A 22,647-nucleotide genomic window follows, 5' to 3' on the forward strand; every position below is an offset into this window, starting at 1 on the left:
TGGAAGACAGAAGACTTGGCTAGATGGACCTTGGTCTGACCCACTATGGCTGTTCTTATATATTATAGATGTTTGGGCTCCAAGCTGCATCATGAGTTCCGGGATTCTCCCATCTCTTAGAGCCCTAGAGACTGGCTCCAGATGGAGCCCAAATGTCAATTAAATACCCCTTTAATTCAAGACCTGTGAACTGGCATGGGCCAGCCTCTGGTTTTTATCTAGTTTCTGGTGACTCATGGTTATTCAGAATGGGGAAATTCTCTTGTGCCTTCATAGTCCAGATGTTGTTTTCCATTTCAGTTGTTTCAATGTCTTTCCAGTTATCTCCAATGGTCCATCATTGTATTTCCCTGAAGCTGATCTTGTGTCAACACCTGGCTTGAGAGTCACCCTCTATCTCTGTCACTTGTTTGACTGCTCACCACCCTGCTGAAAGCATAGTTTTATAGATACTCTAATACATAAACCAGGGACTATATACCCCTCTTATAATGACAGTCGAGAACATTACACGTTTTCCTGAAGAACCATGCTTGATATATTTATGTAGTATAATGACATAATATGCGAGCAGTTGGTTTAACTGCTTTGTTTGGGGATTTAAACCTTTTCTCCCCTGGTGGTGTTTGGACCTGGACTGTCATACTTTGCACCTGAGAATTTGAAACAATGGGCCAAATTAATTGCTGCTGTAAAACTGTACCTCTGCTGACACCACTTGAGTGGTATCTTTTTATATCAGCTGTGAAATTGGCCACAGGTCTACAGCTTTGAAAGCTAGTTCCTTGAGCCCTTTTTCCCTTTTTGCTCCATTCTATGTAGAAGAAAATTGCAGCAGTTATTTGTTGACTTGGATTTAACAACAGCAGCAGCAGCAGCAGATATGTCTATAACATTGTGCTTCATTTTGTAGCTCAACAGCTCTTCTCTTATGCTGCACATTTCTAAGAAAAAGTTCAGTAGCTTGTGTTCTAATGGCAGTTGAGCCTTCTGCACAGTATTGTTCCAATTGGCAGCAATGTTACTACTTCATTATTGCATTGCTTCTGTAGCCCTGTCACAATGACCTTTCCGTGCCTTAAATTACATTGTTTTCCTGTCAGCTAGTAGAAATGTAGCAAAAGATTTATTTCAAAATTACTGCTTGTAAACTGTAGGGAACAGCATTGTAGAGAACTTGACAAATTGCAATATTTCTGCTGTATTAGGAGCACTTCTTCTTACATACGGTATATATGGAGAGAATTTTCAATATTGTGAGTAAAACCGGTCATGGCGGTAGTTATTTTTGTTATATCTCATCTTAAGGCAGAAGCAAAAACTATGAAACTCCCCTCTCGAGAGAACTAATGAGATTTAGTTACTTTTTATGTTGTCTTTTATTATTGGAAAATATTATTTAGAAAACCATGCTGAGTGTACGTTGTATATGTTGCCCATGCTACAAGATTTCACTTGTGGATCTTGCAGCACTTGACAAATAACAATTAGGCCTCTTAACTTCCTTGTGCAGTTAAAATATTATCTCCATGTTATTAATCAGGACATTTAGCATGGCCATTCCTAGAAGCTCTGGTGCCATACACATTCCCCCCCCCCTCCAAAGGAAGGGGGTACACTCAAGACTGCGAAGCTGCAGGGGCAGGAACTCGGGGGGAGAGGGCACCATGACATTTGGGGCAGTTTGGTACTCCAGATTTTGTGGTGCCCAATGTGGCTACATATTTTGCATATTGGGAGGGCGTAGGGACATCCTTGAAACTAAGAGAAAATATTCAGGGGCTAGGGAGCATGCAGCCTCTCCTGACCCCTGGGCAGGGTGGAGGGGTGGGGTCTGGCTCTCTATTTCAGGAAGGGGCCAGGCACCCAGACAGAAGGGGTGAGGCCAGGGCAGCCAGCCCTTAGCACACCCAGACTACGATGGCCCAGCTCTCAGCTCTGCTGGGGGCATGCAGTGTAGCACTCCAGCAGTGATTTAGAAAGCTCTGGGTGCTGGCACAGTAGCAACAGCAGTGGCCACGTGCCAGGGAATTTGCCCCCTTTGCTGCCTGTGTCACTGGGCCTTGTAAGGGGTTGGCTACCTGTGGGATAATGTGATTTCTAAAGCACATTAAGGTGTTGCATATTAATTGGTCCACATAGACTGTGCTAATGTGCACTAAAAGATCCCTAGCATGCATTAACATTACAGCACTACATTAAAGTTCACCAGCAGAGTTTACACAAACCAATTAATGTGCTACACATTAGTGCACTTTAGAAGTCATTTTTCTGAAAAGCGTATTATCTCACCATGTAAACAAGCCTGAAAGAGGCTAAAGGTCATTCCAAAGATGAGGCAGTGGCATATTAGCACAAATGGAATAAATTCTCTCAGTCCTAGTCATTTCCTAATCACTGTACAGGTTGAACCTCTCTAGTCCAGCACCCATGGGACCTGACTGGTGCTAACCCAGAGAATTTGCCAAATCCCGGGGAGGCCAATATTGTCTAGCAGCATTACCTACGCTTCCACTGCTTCCTGGGCTCTTAGAAGACATTTACAGGTAAATAAGAGCTAAATAACATCACAGAACATGGAGAGCCAGGACTGGTGGCTGTAAACTAACTATGGAACTGTGGGAAACTGGGCCACACCCAGGATAAATGGACATCCAGCTACTTAAAATCATGATGGACCACAGATGTGGCCAGACTAGAGAGGTTCAACCAGTACAAATCTGTAACAGGGAGATGATGATAACGATTTCCTCTATAAACATTTTGAGATCTATGGGGAAAACACATTATAAGAGCTGAGTAATGAATAATTGTTGAGACTATTCTAAAACAAATTAGCCAGCTCTAGCTCTTCAATCACTTCAGTATTTTGGAAGAAAGTTTAGTGTATTTTTTCTGATAAACCTGATAAGTTCCTTGGAATAAGCAGAGAATGGCTTATTATAAAAGAGGAGGGAGAGAGATACCTTTTAAGTGTGATAAAATTAATGTCAAGTGATCCTATTTTTGTGTGTGTGTGAATCATTTATTTGATTAATTTAACCTCTCTCCCTCTGTACTTGAAATATCTGCAATCGTGTAGCAGTTTTATCAAATTTATTCATTAACCAAATTTACTCAATAAAATCTTGTAAGTGTTATTTTGTGGACTGATTGTGCATTTTGCTACCCAAGCTGAGTTTTTAACACGTGATTAATCACATTGTAGTATTTTCTGTTCCTAATACAATGGCTTTATAGTCCTTAACATCAAGAGAAGGGTTTAAAGAAGCTCTCCAACTTTGAATCTTTCAAGAGGCAGGGACAGTAGAACAGAAAGAGTTTGCAAATAAACTGAAGTATGACATTTTATAAAATGTCCAACCTTTTCCTTTTTGCTGTCTCATCTTTTCTCTAGAGTACTGAGACATTACTGGTGAACAGCTATGTTCCCTCAGTTCTTCAAAATGGGGTATCTTTTTGCTTTTCTATGAGAGATATCTCTCCTGCTCACACATAGCCTTCAGCCTCCCAGTTATATTGTGCTATAACCACTCAACCATGATTTGCACTATAGAGCAACACCAGCAAATTCCCAGTCCCAGATTTCCCCCCATAAATGTACATTTTGTACTGCCCAACTTTCTCCTGGACAGTACAAGCCCATATAAAGTCCGCCATTTTATTAATAGAACATTATAGGCACAAGTCCTGTTATCCCAAATGATGTTTCCCAAACACTTCAATCCGAACACACTGTTTTAGATGAAGCAATACAATAAGTTAGATAACTACAAAAGAGAGATTTTAAGTGACTGCAGGTCGTGAGGCATAAAAGTCAGACTCATTTACAAGAAAATAAAATGCAGCTTAAAAAACCAGAGCTGAGTGTCTCTCACCACATTTCTATCATGTTTCATAAGTTTTCCTAGCTTTTTCTTTTGCTCAAAATTCCTTCTCAAGTGCTTCTTCATTTGTTCTTCAAGTGCTTTCGATGCCATGAGTAGAGAGAAAGGGAGAGATAATTTGGGGCATCTGCTCCCCTTTATAATAGCCCTTTTTCTTCATCAAGAATCCTCTTCAGCTGAGGTTCAGGAGATGAAAGTCTGTGTGAATGGGATCCCCCAGCTAATTCTTGGTCAGGATTTAGATTTTCACTCACATCCTCTTTCCAGCCAAAGAATGGCCCCAGAACCATGTGATGGGCCATCGAATTTTGTTCTTACCTGGCTGAGGCATAAGCTAGACTTTAGTCTTGGGGTAACAGGTTTTTGTCTGTTCCCAGGGCTGGAGACAGACTTTGCCAGGCTTTGGGCAATGAGATGGGGGGTTGACTCCAGGCCCACAGAAGTGACCGTGGGCAATGGAGCGGCGGGGAGGAAGGGAAAAGTCTCTCGGCTCCAGGCTCCCAGAAGGGGCGGGGCTTGGGTGGGAGGAACAGGACTTGGTGCTGCCAGTCTTCAGAACTGCCCAGATTGCACTGTATGGGACTGTGGTAGTGATTTAAATGGCCTGGAGCCCTGGGCCGTTTTTTAAATCACCAGGCTTGAGACAACTGCCCCCTTTGCCCACCCTCCAGCCCCCTGTTGGTGGCCCTGTCTGCTCCCCCCAGAATTGGAACAGGTCTTAATAATACCTTATGGAGGTCTCTCATAACTTTCCATTAATATTGCCACACATATTTTTCCAGGACATTAACGATTACTAAATTTTGAGGCTTCAAATGATACCTCACAAGGCATAGTTTGTACAAAATTAGCATAGTTCTGTAAAAGAGGCGAACATAAGGTTACGGATTGTCACAGATACCATTCCTAGTAAAATTAGACATTCACAATTAGTTGCTTGGATGCAGAATTTAAATGTAATTTTCATTCTCGCTGCATTTATAATAGCAGTGGGATATGAATGTGGTCCTATGTGTTACAAATGCAGTCAATTCCTAGTCTAGCTTGTTTAATTGTTTCAGTGCAAGGAGTTTGTAAGGGGTTCTGAGATATTTTATCACCACGCTGTGTGCTGAATGTATATGCTTAAGATGAGTTTATGGTAAGTATTTATGTGAAGTAAAGCTACCACGGAAATTTTGATAGAAATCAAGCACAGAAGGGTGTTGGACAGAACTGAAGTGAAATAGTTTTTAAATTTTAACAAATATTCACACATCTTCTCCCTTTGTCTCCTCTTCCCCAGCAGTTTTCACTCTATTCTACTATTTGTTACACAAAGGGCAAGTCTACACAACAAGACTAAAGTTGAATTAAGCTACGCAACTTGAGCTACGTCAATTGCATAGCTGAAGTCAAAATAGCTTTTTTTGGCTTTTGGTGCTGTCTAAACTGTAGGAAGTTGAAGGAAGAGCACTTTTCCTCCGACTTCCCTTACTCCTTGTGAAATAAGGGTTACCAGAAGTTGGAAGGAAGTCCTTCAGGTCGCCATTATTTCGAAAGAAAGGCTTGCCTTGTAGATTTGTTTTTTGTTATTTTGGAATAAAATCAGTTATTCCAAAATAATGCTGCTATGTAGATGTGCCCTAAAGGAATACTGAATTCTTCATCGTTATTCATTCTCTTTGCTCTTGTTGATTTTTATGGCTCCACTAGAAGATTATTTAGTCCATAGTACAGAGACTGTGATTACGATTTCCAGAAGTAAATTGTAATTTTGACTTTTCACCTTGAGATGTCTCAGTGTGGTTTCTAAGAGCTTTCAAATAATCTGTCTTCTTTTGAAAGTGCCTTCTGAAAAGTGGATCCCTTAAAGATGTCCCAGATTGGGTACCCAAAATCAGGGGCTGATTTTGAAAATAACAGACTATCTGTTTCTATGATAGTAATAGCGTATCAATATGTAGCTTTTTCATTTGTAGATCTCAAAAGTGCTTTACAAAGGAGATGACTATCATCATCCTCATTTTACAAAGGGGAAAATGAGGCATCAGCAGTAAGAGTGACTTGCCCAAGGCCCCTCAGCAGGCCAGCAGCAGCTCCAGGAATAGAACCTACATCTGAGTATGAATCCTGTGCCCTGTCATTAGGCCTTGCTGCTCTTTCAGTGCCTGCTTCTTTCTTTGTTTTTCTATTAATTTTCTAGTATTTCTAAAACCAGTAATAATTAAAAACTTCTGGGGTTTTTTTCTTCTCATGGTGGAGAATTGCTGGGATTTTTTTTTAAACAAGAGGAAGAGGTTTGGTAAAAAAAAAAATCAAACCCATGTTTATCTGGTAACCATATAACTTGATCTAGTGGCCTTGGATTTGTGTTGGTGAATTGTGAGAGGCTTTATAAAAGCTACATATTAATACCCTACTACTAGTAGTACATGAAAAACACACCAGCCAGTTGGACTGGCTCACTCATCATTTACAGGAACTGTCTTGGAAGAAGAACTTTGTGCAATCTATACCTACTTTGAAATTTATATCTGTAGTGTTCTCCATGTCAGCCACTTATTAGAACAGACTGTAAACATTGTCATTCCCAAGAACAGACTGATGTGAACATGCAGAGATCAACCTATTCTGAATACTGTCAGGAAAAAAATCCTGCCCAGATTTTATGTCTTTCTCTGATGAAAAAAGCATTCTAGAAATGAGGAGGGTTGAGTGATTTTTAAAAATTTTTTTACTGTTGTTGTTTTCTTCCCAAAGAGGCACAACAAAGGGAAACATAACCAATCTATTTTAAATAGGTGTAATCTGGAGTGCTTAAATGTCTTTTTAAAATAAACAGAGAATCAACATGTACTTGGATGAATCTCTGAAAAAGCATGATGTGACAGGGTGGACTAGGACCGAGGCTCCTGCTGGAGGCTGGAGGCCTTGCTGCACCCCACTCCAGGGAGAAGAGCAGAGGAGAAGTCCTTCAACCAGGATAGAGTGGCTGTCTCTGCTGTGGCCAATCAGGACCCTGTAAACTGATATAAAGGAAGCTGCTGGGCTGGAGCCTGCCAGTTCCTCACTGGAGCTTGCCCCAGCCAGATCTAGGCTCTTACTGGGAAGACATCAGCAACTCGGACAGCTCTGAGTGAGAGCTGAACTTTAGACCTGGTTCAGACCCAGGTCCAGAGGCCAAAGACTAACCACAGAACTTTATAGAACCCGGAACAGGGTGCATTGAGAGCCAGGTCTCCAAACCCTGAGAGACTGACAGCTGGACAGAGCAGTGTCTTGGGGAAGTAGCCCAGAGAGCAAGGAAGCCATAGGCACTAGAGACTCTTAGGAGGCAACTGCTACTTATGGAGTCCCTGGGCCAGGACCCAGAGGAGTGGGTGGGCATGTCTCTCTCTCCCTCCCTCCCTCCCCCCAATCCCCAGTAGCCGCAGCAAGGGGGTTAGATGACGCCTGGTCCCAGGCAATGGACCTGAAATAATTCGGGAACATTTCTATTCCCAGAGAGCAGCCAGGCCGAAATTTCAGGCATGCCCTTAGCCACAAAGGGGCGTTCACAGGAGAACGACCCTTTTACACATGCATAAATATATTACCTTCCAGAAATTAGTAATGTTTTCCAGAATGCCATTTCTGATCAGTAAATTAGCTGCATTTCCTTTCCTGAAGTTGAACTTGGAAAGGAACTAGAAGTTTGAAGAACTACTTGAATTCCATTAGGTGGCGCACAAACCTCTGTCTCAGAGAAATAAGTATTAAGAATTTTGTTAGGAAAAGGGAATTAATACATTTGTAGCCTGATTTATACAGTCCAATTTTTCCTTCGGATCTGTCTTTCAAAGGAGGTCTCAGAGAGACATCATAAGGCATGATGATAATATTAACATTCAACTAGGATAAGGAACCATGATGATTTAAGTCCCTGAACTGTAGCATATGTTTGTGTGTTTTTAGTTAGTAATAAATGTGGCTAGTTCCTGCTAGTAGAAATGTGTTTGACAGTGCTGTGTCTAAGGTCAGGAATATTGCAAGTCAGCTCCATGCAATGTTCTCCAAATTGGTCTGACAAGTTTTAACTTGCCGCTACAGTTGTGCAAAATAATGCATAGTAATACTATGTAAATTCTAGATTTGCCCACTCCTTGAAAAGAAAAGATGGTCTTATGGTGAAGACATTCAACTCAGAACTCAAGATATGGGTAGAGTTCCTGTTTCTGCTACAAGCATCCTGATCTTTGACTTTGAGAAATTTGGGTAATCTCTCTCTGCCTCACTTCTCCATCTGTACAGTGCGGATAATAATGTTTCCTTTCTCCCATCCATTGTCTGTCTTGTCTATTTAGGTGTAAAGTTCTTTGGGGCATGGATTCTCTTTTATTATGTGTTAATACAGCATCTAGCTAAATGGGCTGTGATTTTACTTGGAACCTTTAGACACTACTATAACACATAATTGTTGAGTCAAGATTCTTGCTTGAAACTGGATAATTTTGCATTCATTTTCCAGACAAAAAGTGTCATTCAAGTTAAGCATGGAATTTTTTTCTGCCATCCGGATGTCTGTAGAAAATGAAAGGTACCTCTTCATGATGTAGTACTGAATTTTGAGCCTAGCTAGTTGGGATTGGTAGTATGGTTTAAAACATATTGGCTCTAGACTTCAGATAGATTTAAGCTGGTCCCTTTGAATTCAGTGCAGTTTAAGCTGCGCTTTGTTGGCTAATTGGAGAAAACACTGGCTTTCCCCTCCCCCCCTTTTTTAAAACAATCAAAATAAGATTACAGCTTGGTACTTATTATGAAGAGCATGCCTAGGAATTGATCAAGTTTCTGAAAATCCATGAATATCCCATTGAATTTTATTTTTTTAAACAAGAAGGAACTGTGATTAGCCTGAGCTTTGAGCAAGATTAGAGAGAAGCCAGCGCATACCTCATGGTTACTGCCTTGTTTCATGGTCTGATTTATACAGCCAAGGTACAGCATTCTTCTGCTTGACATTATTTTATTTCTCCTCGTCATTACAATATTTTATGAGTTAAGGGCAAGCATGCCTTGAGAACCTGTTCTATCATGCCACTGCCATTATTACAGGCTGAAGGCCTGATCATTAGAAATGCTGGGCACTCATGACTCCAACTGAAATGAAGGGAAGCTGAAGGTGTAATGAAAACCAGGCCGCTAGCATTTTATTTTTTAAGGGATTGAGGCCTTACTCATCAATTGGAGCCACTGCTTTGATCAATTCCCCCTTGACTACACAATCTTAGACTTGAATGGATTTCATTTGATTAGAAAGAGACCTGAATTCCTAAACTAAGTCCAACCCTATCTTGATAGCCAAAAAATTGATTAGCTTTTAATCTGACATTACAATTGAAGCGCAGCAGTGTGATTAAGCTTCAGAGCTTCGCCTCCATCATTAGAATGTTGCACCTCAGAAAGATCAGAGACCTTTTTTTTCTTTGAGGCGCTAAGTGATCCATTAGCAACAACAACTGCCACAGTAATAATAATTATATGTGCCAAATAGAAAATCGGGCTTCCAAAAGAGACAACATGGCCAAGGGGCTGCAGCAGGCAAGGAGTCAGGCCCAGCGTGTTCCTCATCATTGGCCATCCCTCTGTCAGGTTGTTCAATCTCGATACCCCAAAAAGTTGCCATGACTATTCTGACACATTTAATCAGAAGGAAGAGTTTACTGTGGATAATGAGGTACGTGTGCGTGTGTGTGGAGGGGGAGCACAGGTTGGGAAGCTGTCTGCTCAAAGAGCACACGATGTTACTGTTCTAGTAAAATGTCACACAGGCTGCTTCTGTAAGTGCTACTCTTTTGTTCCTGATTGGTAAGTGAGGCTGGCGGCTGCTGTAAGAGTCCATGAGTTGCTAATGAGGAGGATTAAGAGGCTGTACAGGTTGAGAGAGGCTAAGGGGAATGGAGATGAGCTGTAAGGATGAATGTATCAAAGATGAGCTCAGACTTCACAATGTGATGCTGGCTAGCAGCATGGTGAAGAAAGCTGCGTGAATAGCAGCAGTGGATGGGGTAAAACGGCCTTTTGGGGTATTCCATCCACCAGCGGCCAGACTTTCAAAAGTGCTTAACACCCAGCAGCTCCTACTGCCCTCAGTTTTATCCTCAGATTCTAAAAATCTGGCCATAACGCAGTAAGCCCAATAGGAGAGAACGGTCTCTTCTGGCAAAATATCTTCCTCCTTTTTGTGTCTCACAAGCCTTCTCTTCTCTCTCTCTTTTTTTTTCTTTTGTTTTTGAATATATACTTGATTTGGGGGTTGAAGAGTTTGTATTCAGTTTCTCCCTTTAAAAAAGAACAGTGTCAGTGTGTGGAATAGGGCCCCATCTATCTGTTTCCTTTTAGTTTAGTTGGGTACATTTAATCATCTCTACACTTTCACAGAGAACATCGTTTTCTCAGATACCTTGGTGGCAGGCTGCCATAGAAAATGGGAACTCATGTGTTACTGCTAGTGGAGCCGCTTGTTGGATCAGACATTGGGCTTTTTATCCTTACTGCTTGGGTTCAGCGTCCGCTTGCCAGTCAGCATAGCTTTGGTGTACATATTGCTGAACAATGGGGCAGGTCGTTTTTTTGGTTGACGAGCCTTCAAGTTTTGCCTATACCTTTCTGCATCCTGGCCTGGATGATAAAGCTCAACACAAACAAAACTTGCTCTCACCTCTGAGACACCATCCAGGGAAGGAGGTTCTATCTTGTGTCTCAATTACTTTTAAGTTGCAGATCAGGGCTGGCTTTCCAATGTGGTGTGGTTGTACCTCTGTGTTAGAGATACAGCTCCTGGGAATTACTGTATTTTTTCTAGATTTTTTTTTTCCAGTGTGGGTCCTGTTGCTAATATTTTATTTCCCCTTTCTCTTATGTCTTTAGCCAGTGAGACCTGCAACGATTTCCACCCCATGTTCTTCACGCATGACAGATCATTCGAGGAGTTTTTCTGCATCTGCATCCAGTTGTTGAATAAGACATGGAAGGAAATGAGGGCAACCTCTGAAGACTTCAACAAGGCAAGAGAGGGGGAATAAGTTGGCAGGATTCTAAGATATGAATGTATGCTCTTAACTGAGGCACAAGGGATTTATACATTCCTCTCCTACAACTTCTCTTGGGTTTCTCCTTTGTAAATTCCTTGCATGTCAGCGTTTAGAAACCAAAGAGCAGTAGATGGGAGGTTCTGTGGAGGCTTTCTCACCTTTTTCAGTTGTGTTACACTACAGACTCTGAAGATAAAGGTGATAAAACCTGGCTTGAGGGGAAACTGCCTTTTTATGTTGTTAATACCATTCTGAAGTGCTACAGCCCTCAAGGTTGTAAATAATGCATGGAGAGTACAACAGTGATAGTTCTATGCTTGTCTTCACTTCGTTTGGAGGACCTGAGTGCTGAAGTGGTAAAATATTCAAGAGTGGACATGATCCTGCTCTAAGTTTAAGAGTTGTGCGTGTCATCAGCTGCAGTTTGAAGTAACAAAGTGTGCAAGCTGTGACATATAACAAGAGAGTTAAACACTGATGCTTGTAATTGTTCATTCTAGATAGTCTTGCCAATTGGTATCCTTGTCCTTGCTGGTTTGACTGGCTCTTGATTCCCTTACCCAAGGTGGGGAATAGAGAAATAGATGGAGAATGAATACTGGAGCTTGTAGTAACTCCTGTGTTCAATACACAGAGGCTTATTGGCAGCAGACTTCAGCCTAATGCCAAACTGAAATGTAGCTGAAAGAGGGTTGGCTGCTCAAGTGAGGGACAACAGTATTCCCTACTTGATGTATTGTGGATCTTCAGGGCACAATGTGGATTGGCCATCTTTTAACTCCAGGTAGTTGCCAAGGAGGACATATGTTCTGTCAAGAGGAGGAAGAGATGCCCATAAAAAAGCATACTGTACTTGTTTGGGATTTCGTTAATACACTTCTGCAGTTGGCTGGCCAAGCGGTACCGTTATTTACACCCCCAGAGTGCATTGGCGAGACCATTCAATACATAGAGTGAAAATTTAAACTGCACATATAAAGATGCTTTTTAAGAAGTCATCATAATAAGTGACTGTATTTAACAAGTGCATCAATGGATGTTGATCATTGAGGCTATATTATCATCCCAGCCCAATAAGGATTTAATATGTAATTGCCGTGACACTGAGCTGAGAATATGCAACTAGTTATCCTAGTGGATTGGTGTCATAGATTAGTCCCATTTCTGAGAACAGACAGTCCCCAGAAATATTCAATGTAGAATGAAAATTAATATATTTATTTTTCAGTGTTATACGTTGCTCTGGGGTTCTTTGGAAGACTAAGTGCAGTTGCCTCCCTGTTCTAATATACTATTTAAACTTTTAAAAGTATAGGATCTTTTAGCCCTTCCTTTTGGAGGTCAGTGTCTGTTTAGAGACAGCACAAAGCAATCCCTAAAGAATGCAGTTTTGTTGTCATACATGACAAATTGCTTCTCTTCACTTTCTATTTTCAATACACATAGGATCAGTTTTTAGTTTGAATAACTTTTTATCACCTCAGAAAGTGATAAAGGTCAGAAAGTACCATTTTCGTAGAGCTTGTTAATCATTTGAGATGTGGAATTCTTTTCCCCAAAGCTCAGTTGGAAACTGAGTATTGGAGTAAAGCTCTTGGAAACTAACATTTCTGCTTGAGAGCTACTCTGTGCTCTTTAATCATAGTGAAGAAAGGAGAGCTCGTTTAATTTAAACGTTGATTAATCAAAGTAAATTGGACACTAGAGTTATTAAGAAGTTTTACAACCTAGCTTGTGTGCACATTTGGAGACTTATTCCCCACCTCTCACACTATAGAAAGGTTAGTATTGCTCAAAGTCAAATCATTGGGAACTGCCCACGTCCCTGTTGGTTCCTTAGTCCAGTGTTTCTGAAAGTGTTCTGTGTGAACACTTAGAGAAATACATTAACTAGCCTCTCCGATGTGTTTACTTATTGGCGCCACGGCCACAGAGCTTCACTGTTCCCCTTGGCTCTGTTTCATCCTTTGCAGCCAAGGGGAGCTGCGGGAAGTGGCATGGGCCAGGCTACCGCTTCCCGCTGCTCCGCTTGGCTGCAAAGAGTGAAACAGAGCCAATGGGAGCCGTGAGGCTCCATGGCTGCGGCGCCAGTAAGTAACCACACCGGGGCGGCTAGTTAATGTGTTTCTCTAAGTGTTCCCGCGGAACACTTTCAGAAACACCGCCTTAAGCTATCATTTACTTAACAATAGACTAATTCTTTATTTCCGTGGTGAAATCCAGCCACTGCATTCCATACTTGGGAGATTCCATCACTGTTCATTAATTGTAAAGTTTTTTGTAATAGCAGTATACGGTTTGGAGAATTCTGTTGTGTGTTTCAAAGAGAGATGTAATAGCTCATGCTTTTTCTTTTAAACTCCCCCTCATTAAACCTCTTGTCAGCCCTGGCTATTACACTCGCATGCATTACAAAAAGTCTCTAATGTTCCTCTTATCTTAAAGAAGAAGAAAGAATGTTACCATTATAACTGTAACCTTTTTTTTCAGAATCTTAATATAGAGGTAGAAGTCTGCATAAAATAATTCAGTCAAGCAGCTAAACTTACACGGTGGCTTTATGACATACATTAGGGCTTACATTATTCATGTCTAGTAAGTACTGTACAAAAGTTAAATGTAGACCTGCAAATGGAAATAACTCCATTTTACTTGAAGCCTGCCTGCTTTTTTGGAGTGCGCAGGCTATGGTTTGTAAATGTGTGGCATGATTCTCTCCTTGCTGTACATAATCATACATGTTGTATCCTAGTACATGGAAAGTTGTGTCTCAGTTTTATTGTCACATCCAATATTAATGTGAATGAACTGGGGAACACTGAGTTAGCCCCGGGAAATGGACTATAGAACCTTTCATCAACAGGGTGCAGGTTTAAATATAGCTCAAAAGGGACTAAATGGATATTTAGCATCCTGCATAAAAGATATTTGGGAATCACATAAATCTGGTGAGGCCTGCTGTCAGGAGAGCAAAGGGGACAACTACTCTGGAGCCAGGTGATATAAAAGGGCCCAGAGCCCTTTAAATCATTACGGAAGCACCACAGAGTGCCCATCAGGCAGTGTTAAAGGCTGCCTGGGGGAGGTGCAGCGCTATGCAGTCAGTGCTGAGGCCAGCCTAGCTCTAGCCCCGCTCTTCTACCTGAGGCCCCACCCCTTCCAGGGTCAGGACTAATTAAAAAACAAAGTAGAAGAACTGAAAAAGAGCCACCGTGACTTAACAACCATGTAACAGAAGCAGTGAGAGATAAAAAGACATCTTTTAAAAAGTGGAAGTCATATCCTAGTGAGGTAACTAGAAAGGAGCATAAACACTGCCAAATTAAGTGTAAAAATGTAATAAGAAAAGCCAAAAAAGAGTTTGAAGAACAGCTAGCCAAAAACTCAAAAGGTAATAACAAAATGTTTTTTAAGTACATCAGAAGCAGGAAGCCAGCTAAACATCCAGTGGGGCCCCTGGACGATCGAGACACAAAAGGAGCACTTAAAGACGATAAAGTCATTGCGGAGAAACTAAATGAATTCTTTGCTTCAGTCGTCATGGCTGAGGATGTTAGGGAGATTCCCAAACCTGACCCATCCTTTGTAGGTGACAAATCTGAGGACTTGTCACAGATTGAAGTGTCATTAGAGGAGGGTTTGGAATTAATTGATAAACTTAACAGTAACAAGTCGCTGGGACCAGATGTCATTCACCCAAGAGTTCTGAAAGAACTCAAATGCAAAATTGCGGAACTATTAACTACCCCATGACTGGAAGATAGCTAATGTAACACCTATATTTAAAAAGGGCTCTAGAGGCGATCCCGGCAATTACAGACCGGTAAGTCTAACATCAGTACCAGGCAAACTAGTTAAAACAATAGTAAAGAATAAAATTGTCAGACATATAGAAGAACATAATTTGTTGGGCAAAAGTCAACATGGTTTCTGTAAAGGGAAATCATGTCTTAGTAATCTATTAGAGTTTTTTGAAGGGGTCAACAAACAGGTGGACAAGGGGGATCCAATAGATATAGTGTACTTAGATTTCCAGAAAGCCATCAAAGGCTCTTACGTAAATTAAGTTGTCATGGGATAAGAGGGAAGATCTTTTCATGGACTGAGAACTGGTTAAAGGACAGGAAACAAAGGGTAGAAATAAATGGTGAATTTTCAGAATGGAGACGGGTAACTAGTGGTGTTCCCCAAGGGTCAGTCTTAGGACCAGTCCTATTCAACTTATTCATAAATGATCTGGAGAAAGGGGTAAATAGTGAAGTGGCAAAGTTTGCAGACGATAGTAAACTTCTCAAGGTGGTTAAGACCAAAGCAAACTGTGAAAAACTTCAAAAAGATTTCACCAAACTAAGTGACTGGGCAACAAAATGTCAAAATATTTAATGTGAAAAAATGTAAAGTAATGTACATTGGAAAAAATAACCCCAGCTATACATACAATATGATGGGGGCTAATTTAGCTACAACTAATCAGGAAAGAGATCTTGGAGTCATCATGGATAGTTCTCTGAAAATGTCCATGCAGTGTGCAGCGGCAGTCAAAAAAGCAAACAGGATGTTAGGAATCATTAAAAAAGAGATAGAGAATAAGATGGAGAATATCTTATTGCCCTTATATAAATCCATGGTATGCCCACATCTTGAATACTGCATACGGATGTGGTCTCCTCATCTCAAAAAAGATATACGGGCAGTAGAAAAGGTTCAGAGAACGGCAACTAAAATGATTAGGGGTTTGGAATGGGTTCCATATGAGGAGAGATTAAAGAGACTGGGACTTTTCAGCTTGGAAAAGAGGAGACTAAAGGGGGGATATGATAGAGGTCTATAAAATCATGAGTGTTGTGGAGAAAGTGAATAAGGAAAAGTTATTTCCTTGTTCCTATAATATAAGAACTAGGGGCCACCAAAAGAAATTAATGGGCAGCAGGTTTAAAACAAATAAAAGGAAGTTCTTCTTCACACAGCACATAGTCAATCTGTGGAACTCCTTGCCTGAGGAGGTTGTGAAGGCTAGGACTGTAATAGGGTTTAAAAGAGAACTAGATAAATTCATGGAGGCTAAGTCCATTAATGGCTATTAGCCAGTATGGGTAAGGACTGGTGTCCCTAGCCTCTGTTTGTCAGAGGGTGGAGATGGATGGCAGGAGAGAGATCGCTTGATCATTACCTGTTCGATTCACTCCCTCTGGGATACCTGGCATTGGCCACTGTTGGCAGACAGGATACTGGGCTGGATGAACCTTTGGTCTGACCCAGTATGGCCGTTCTTACGTTTTTATGTCGTGGAGCTGGATCCCTGCCTCTCCAACTTACCCAGAGGCCCACTGAGACTGTTGCCCCCACTGAACCTAGCACACCACAACAGCTTGTGCTGATTGGATCTTTGGTGCTCATCTCATCACAGACTGTATCTCCTAGTTTTTTCAGTGATGCATTTTCACATCAACATAGAAACTTCAAGATAGCCCTCAATGTCAAATCCTAATGGAGACAAGGCACAGCTAGTTTTTACCTTGTTGTAGCTAGTAGAATTAAAGTCTGTGTAGAGGGGACACTGTTGACCGCAACTAGTTACCTCAAGGTGAATCTAACTAAAAAAGTATCCTGTACCTTGTCTCCACTTATAGTTTATATCAGCATAGCTGTCTTGAATTAGCTCTCTCACTGCAAACACACTTATTTTTGCAGTGAAAATGTAGCCAGAAAGACAGGGATGTCATTTGTCCTTGTCAGGGTTGATGCTGGCTATCATATAAGTGTTCAGTCTCCAGGGCTTTGAATCTGGTGCACCTTAGAAGCACAAAGTTCACATGAATTATTTTTTAATACAAGAGAGGAAGGTGAACAAAGGGATATCTTAATTGTCAGGCCAAGCCTGCAAAACAATATACCACTATCCTGCCTATTGTCTCAAAAGATAAAATAAAATAAGTCAATGCCTCCTGTCCCATTCCTGGAAAAGGAATAAAATTAACTGACTTGGTCACCAAAGTCACACTCCATTCTGCATATTAAAGTGAATAGGTAACCTAATTCCAGGTTTTATAAATAACAGGATAACCATGAGTCCCTAAAAGCCAGGAATGACATTGTCAGGTTTTATAGAAAATGATATTCCATTTATGATGGGGTGTCCAGCCCATACAGTGCCTGAGCTGATAAAATAGGCCTTTAGAGGCTGCATCTGGTGGAGAGTTAGGGATAGCTAAGATTTAATGAAGTCCAGCAGTACTCCCTGTAACCTGTGCAGTTGTGTAGCTGTTCGGGAGAGATTTAAATGCTGCCCAGCTGATTAGCAGAGTATCCACAGCTAGGTTTTTTTAATTCTACTGGTAGTGCACATGTGCATATGCCTCAGTGCACATAAATATTTTATTCTGCATGTAGATGGAAAAAATCCTCACATGGATGAAAAGAGTAGAGGGAACATGGAAGCTCAGTTCGGGGAGGAGGTGGGCGAGGCCTATAAAGAGAGGAAGTTGGTGCTAAGACGAGTACTGTAGGGAGGAGCTCTGTAGTCATTCCCTGGAGAGGAAGGGAGTTGGGTAGGTAAAAGGAGGAGTTCGGTGGGGAAGTAGGCCCTGCTGGGGATCCTTTCTTGGACTACACACTCTTGCAAGAAGCCAAGAATGGGGGAAGTAGCCATGCAGGGAGCAGAATAAATTCCAGTGATGACCAAATAGGGGCTGGAAGACCAAGAGAGAAGCTAAGAAGGAGCCCAGGGATATAGCAACAAGGTCAGAGGAAGTGACCTGGCTGGAGGGTTGAGTCATGAAGAGGGAGTAACTGGAGTACGCACGCATGCAGGCTATGTCTAGACTGCAGGCTTCTTGCGCAAGAAGCTTTTTTCATAAGAGATCTTCCGCAAAAACTTCTTGCGTAAGAGACCGTCCACACTGCAAAAGCACATCGAAAAAGCAATGCACTTTTGCACAAGATAGCGTCCAGACTGCCTGGATGCTCTCTTGTAAGTAAACTCTTGATTGATTGTTATGGACAAGATAGCCACCAGGGCACCTGTGCTTTTTCCTCTTCTCTCTTCTTGCGCAAAAAAACCCTCTTCCCTGTCCACACACGCCTTTTTGCACAAGAGCTCAAAAAGGCATTCTTCCTCGTAGAATGAGGATTACCAATTGCACAAAACCCCTCTGATCTTTCCATTTACTTGTGCAAAAACTCACTTGAGGTGTGGACGCTTTGCGAGTTTGTAGTGTAGACATAGCCACATACGGCAAGCAACCAAAGAAAGGAGTGTCAAACCAACTGAGAGCTAATCCTGAGGTGAACCACAAGAAAGTGCCCCAGCAGTGAGTAATAAACAAGATCACACCATCCTGGTTTTTGTAAGCCCTCTGCCCTTGTGCACTCATTGGCCATTTGAAGGAGCAGTTGGCCAGGTTATCTGGAGAATTTGACAGCAGTGTAAGTGAGTGCATATGCACTTCATGGATCATCCTGAAGTCGGTCATATGATGTCACCACTGCACCATCCAATCCATCAAGTCTCCCTGGGGACAGTCCTCTTAGGCCAGCCCCCCTCCACACATGCAGTCAAGCCCATATAGGGTATGCGACTCCAGGGACTTTTCAGAGTGGTAAGCCTAAATGTAAGTTGGTGTCACTTGATCCTGAGCATATTGTAGATTGGTGTGGAGCTAATCTACAGAAACTAAGCCACTTCGCGCAGGACAGGGAAAGATGGAGGGAAATAGTGAGGGACGCATCGGACACCCATGGGCATTGAGCCCATGGTTGTTGTTGTTGATGATGATGATGATATGCAAATTTCCTGTCCAAATCTTTATCATTCCCAATAAAACCATACCTTGTGAACTTCTCTCCCTCAAGGCAAGAATGCAGGTTTTTCACCCTGAAAATCTGGTCAGGCTATGAATAAACTATTTTTTTATTCTTAAACAAACACTTTCTCAGAGTATTTAACTACTGTAATCATTTGCAGTGCCTCCAACTCAGGCAGCTGGGCATTTCAGAGGGACCTGTCTAGTTGCTTTGCATGCACATTCATCCATCAGGCTACCCTACTTAAGGCTTCTTGGCAGGTTCATGTATGTTTGATATTGTAAAGCCTGAGTCTTCCTGGACTTACTGTGACTTCATATGGTTCTTAATCAATATGTAAAAAGTTTGTGTCTTTCAGAAACCAGAGCACCCAGGTAGTCAAGAAAATACAGAATACATTTCTAAGGAGTAAATCTGTTGTGGTGTATCCACGGTTAAAATTTGCTAGTGGTAATGAAGGTGTGAAGACTGTACCATTTCAAGCAGGCTGACAGAATGGCCCTCCCAAGTTAAAGCCATAGACCACAAAAATCCAAAACTTTTAAAGCCCTCACATCTTCAACTTTAATGGAAGCAACTTCTGCAGAAGGAAATCTAGTATATTACTAAACCTATAAGTAGGGTTTAAAAAAAGAACAGAGTGAAGATGCCACCTATTCTCAAGTTTTCCCTCCTTGCAGAAATATAATTAACACATTTTATCATTTAGTTGCTTGAGGTCATTCTTCTCAGGTACTGAAGCTATATTTGTATTGCCAAATAATGCTATAAACTTTGTGAAGTTCTATTAAGATCGTTATTTCAAGTTACTGTACAAGACAATTATATATTCCTAGCTATTGCTGGTAGGCAAACTACAATAAGGCCCTTGATCTGGTGTTTCCATGAGGAATCTCAGTGACTGTATGGTGATGTCTCACTGGCAGTGGCTGTCCATAATACAGAATGCAGAAATGGGGCATAAATTGTTAATTTATGAGATTATATTAAGAATTTACATGAATTATGAGACCTATTGCAGGCATACCTATAACAAACTGAGCTCTGTTTCAGTCAGTCATAAATTTTAATCAGTAACATTCACAGTAATAGCAGATAAAAACAATAAATACCTTCTGTGAATCCAGTAATTAAATACCAAGCAAACACTAAGGCATTTGATGGCCACAAAAGACATTGATTGCTGAGGCACTCCAGCACTGTGAACATTTTTTCCTTCTTCTTTGGCAAGATAACAGAATAGCCAATGAGCATGATATAAAAAATGGAAAAATGTTGTTTCTCTGTTTGTTGAGGATTTGAAAGGGCTGTGCTGCTTCCTTCTTAAATTCTCTAGTGAGTTCATGTTGTAGGCATAGTTAGAATGTGTAATTACTCAGGGGCGGGTTTAGAATATGACTAATTGTTCAAGGGCAGAATTAAAAAGTGAATAATTATGTAAGCAGTGTAGTGATGGAGGCAAGGATGGGGGGGGGGGGTGTTTTTTGTTTGTTTTGTTTTGGTCCGGCTCTACTTGTGATTAATAGAGAATACTCGGGAGGAGATTCTTTTCTGATGCTGTTTGAAAGTATGGACTGTAGTGGGGAGATCCAGGGAGAGTAAAGTCATCAGCCTGGGGCCACTTCAGCAAGCACTCAGTCACCTGCCTTGATGCTTCCTCTGGCAGAGGGTGATAGTGTGTGTGGTTGAAATGGTGACAAACTGTGTGGCACTTACAGATTTTGTCTGAAATCTGGGATTTATTTTGGATATTTTTGGAGCATTCCTGTTTTGTGAGTTATCATGGCCTTGTAAATACAACTAGACATTAGGTCCAAATTCATATTCACTCCGTTTCCATGGGGCAGCACAAAACATTGGAAAAAGAGGAGAAAGTGTCTTGTATCACTTTCAAGTGATTCCCTCTGCTGGTAATAATAATACTTAACATTTTTTTTCAGAGTTAGCTAAGTATTATTCCCATATTTTATGTAAGAAACAGAGGTACAAGCAAACTAGTGACTTGCTCAAGAGAGAGAAGGTGGGTGAGGTAATATCTTTTATTGGAGCTCTTACTCAGGTCTGACTTGCCCAAGGTCACACAGGAAGCCAGTAGCAGAGAGAGATATAGACTTAGGTCTCTAGACCATCTCCATGATTTAGATTTACGGAGCAACCCCAACTAGTTCTAAAACTCCTAATCCTGCATTTATTCCCCTGGACCCACAAAGGCCCTGAATCACAGTAATTGCTTATATCCTTTGCCAAGGAAAACCAGTTACTTACTGGACAGTCAGAATGAGGTACCATGATGAGGGTTGGGGAGACAGGTAAAAGAGAAAGGGAACATTAATAGAGCTACATTGCTGCCTGAAAGAGAAAAAAATAAGTAATGGAAAAATAAAAGTGAAAAGTAAAATCCAGTGTACAGCAAATGCCTTTCTTTTTAGTAGCAGGTGCTAAGTAGGTCTTCCCAGATGTTCACAAAAATGTTTATTGTTTTCTTATGGGTATTACAACATTTGTGAAGCAGTGCACATAATTTCTTCTGTGTTGACCTTAGAAATGAAATGTTTATATTTAACTAGGGACAATGTTGGGATAGCTGAATGATTATACCCTTCTGTTAGCCTTATTAGAATTTCATTTGGTAATGCTTTGTTTATATTGGTCAGAGACGCTGCAAAATGAGTAATTCTCCTTTAGAGTAAATTTCATATCCCTCAGCCTCCAGTAGGTTTGTGCAGATTAAATTAACCCACCTGAGGCTATTAGCACTCTAATGTATGACTTATATAGAAAACTTGATTTTTTTTTAATTAAAAACTACTATTCAAGAATAGTGGAAACCTGCTAGACCAGAAATGGGCAATAGTTTTTGCAAGGGGGTCACTGCAAGAATTTTGGTAAGTGGTCACAGGCCCCACTTTTCTGTTATATTAACAGAAGAGAGGTGGGGTCTGAGACAGAGTTTGGGTGTAGGAGGGGGTTCTGACCTTGAGCAGGAGTCTATGCGGGGACAGGTCTAGAAGGGAGTTTAAATATAGGAAGGGGTTCTGACCTGGGGCAGGAGTCTGTGTGGGGAGGGGGAGAGAGGGGTTAGCTGGTGGCTGGGGTAGAGAGTGGTCTGTGAGCCCTATCACTCCCGAGTCTTTAGGTGCTAGGACAGAGTCCCTTCGCAGCGGGCATCCAGGGAGGCTGACAGGCGCCCCAAAGATACACCTGAGTCCTTGATTGCTAGGACAAAGTCTCTTCGCAGCAGGCAGCCAGGGAGGCTGACGGCTGCCCCAAGGTGGTGCAGAGAGAGCTCGTTACACCCGAGACTTCGACTGCTAGGACAAAAGTCCCTTCGCAGCAGGCAGCCAGGGAGGCTGACAGGTGCCCCAAAGAGTCTGCCCCATGGAGGCAGCATGACTCAATGCTCAGCTCTTACTGCATTTACCCCTGACCAGCTATAGTTCTTTTGATTGTGTTTAAAGCTTAAACAGTTACTATTTTATTGTTACAAGGCAAGCTTAGCTGTTACATGTTACTGCTGTGTTACAGATAACACAGCCACTACAAAAGGCAAGACAGAAAATACAATGAAAAGTCACTTAAAGGTACCATGAAACCCTTTTGGTTCTCTGAGCTCTTACTGAATGCGCGCAAAAATAGACACCTAGCAGGTATATTCTCACCCCTGCGATCCTTACTCCGGCGAAGCCAGCGTTTCTCTCAGTCCCAATGGGAAGCAGTCAATATGAGACGAAGGCATCCCTAAAGTCTCGGGGGTCCAAGACCACCTGACAAGCAGGTATATGGGTGGATCTCCAATTAGAGTGGAGCACAGGGCCCCACTTTATACCCCTGTGGTCACGTAGATGCTTCTCTTGTCATTAAAATGCCAATTAAGTTGGAACGTCTTTATGACGCCCATTCCC

At 41.6% G+C, this 22,647-nt stretch overlaps 1 protein-coding gene across 1 annotated transcript in view; it reads left to right on the forward strand.

Moving 5' to 3' along the window:
* Positions 1–22,647, forward strand: part of ELMO1 (engulfment and cell motility 1) — a 448,991-nt gene that overhangs the window by 301,806 nt on the left and 124,538 nt on the right. Inside the window, exon 16 of the mRNA XM_075921743.2 lies at positions 10,779–10,915. Coding sequence (XP_075777858.1) covers positions 10,779–10,915 — 137 coding nt within the window. The remainder of the gene's footprint in view (positions 1–10,778; positions 10,916–22,647) is intronic.

This window comes from Pelodiscus sinensis, chromosome 2, assembly GCF_052426305.1.
Source record: "Pelodiscus sinensis isolate ZL-2025 chromosome 2, ASM5242630v1, whole genome shotgun sequence".
Taxonomy (NCBI): domain Eukaryota; kingdom Metazoa; phylum Chordata; order Testudines; family Trionychidae; genus Pelodiscus; species Pelodiscus sinensis.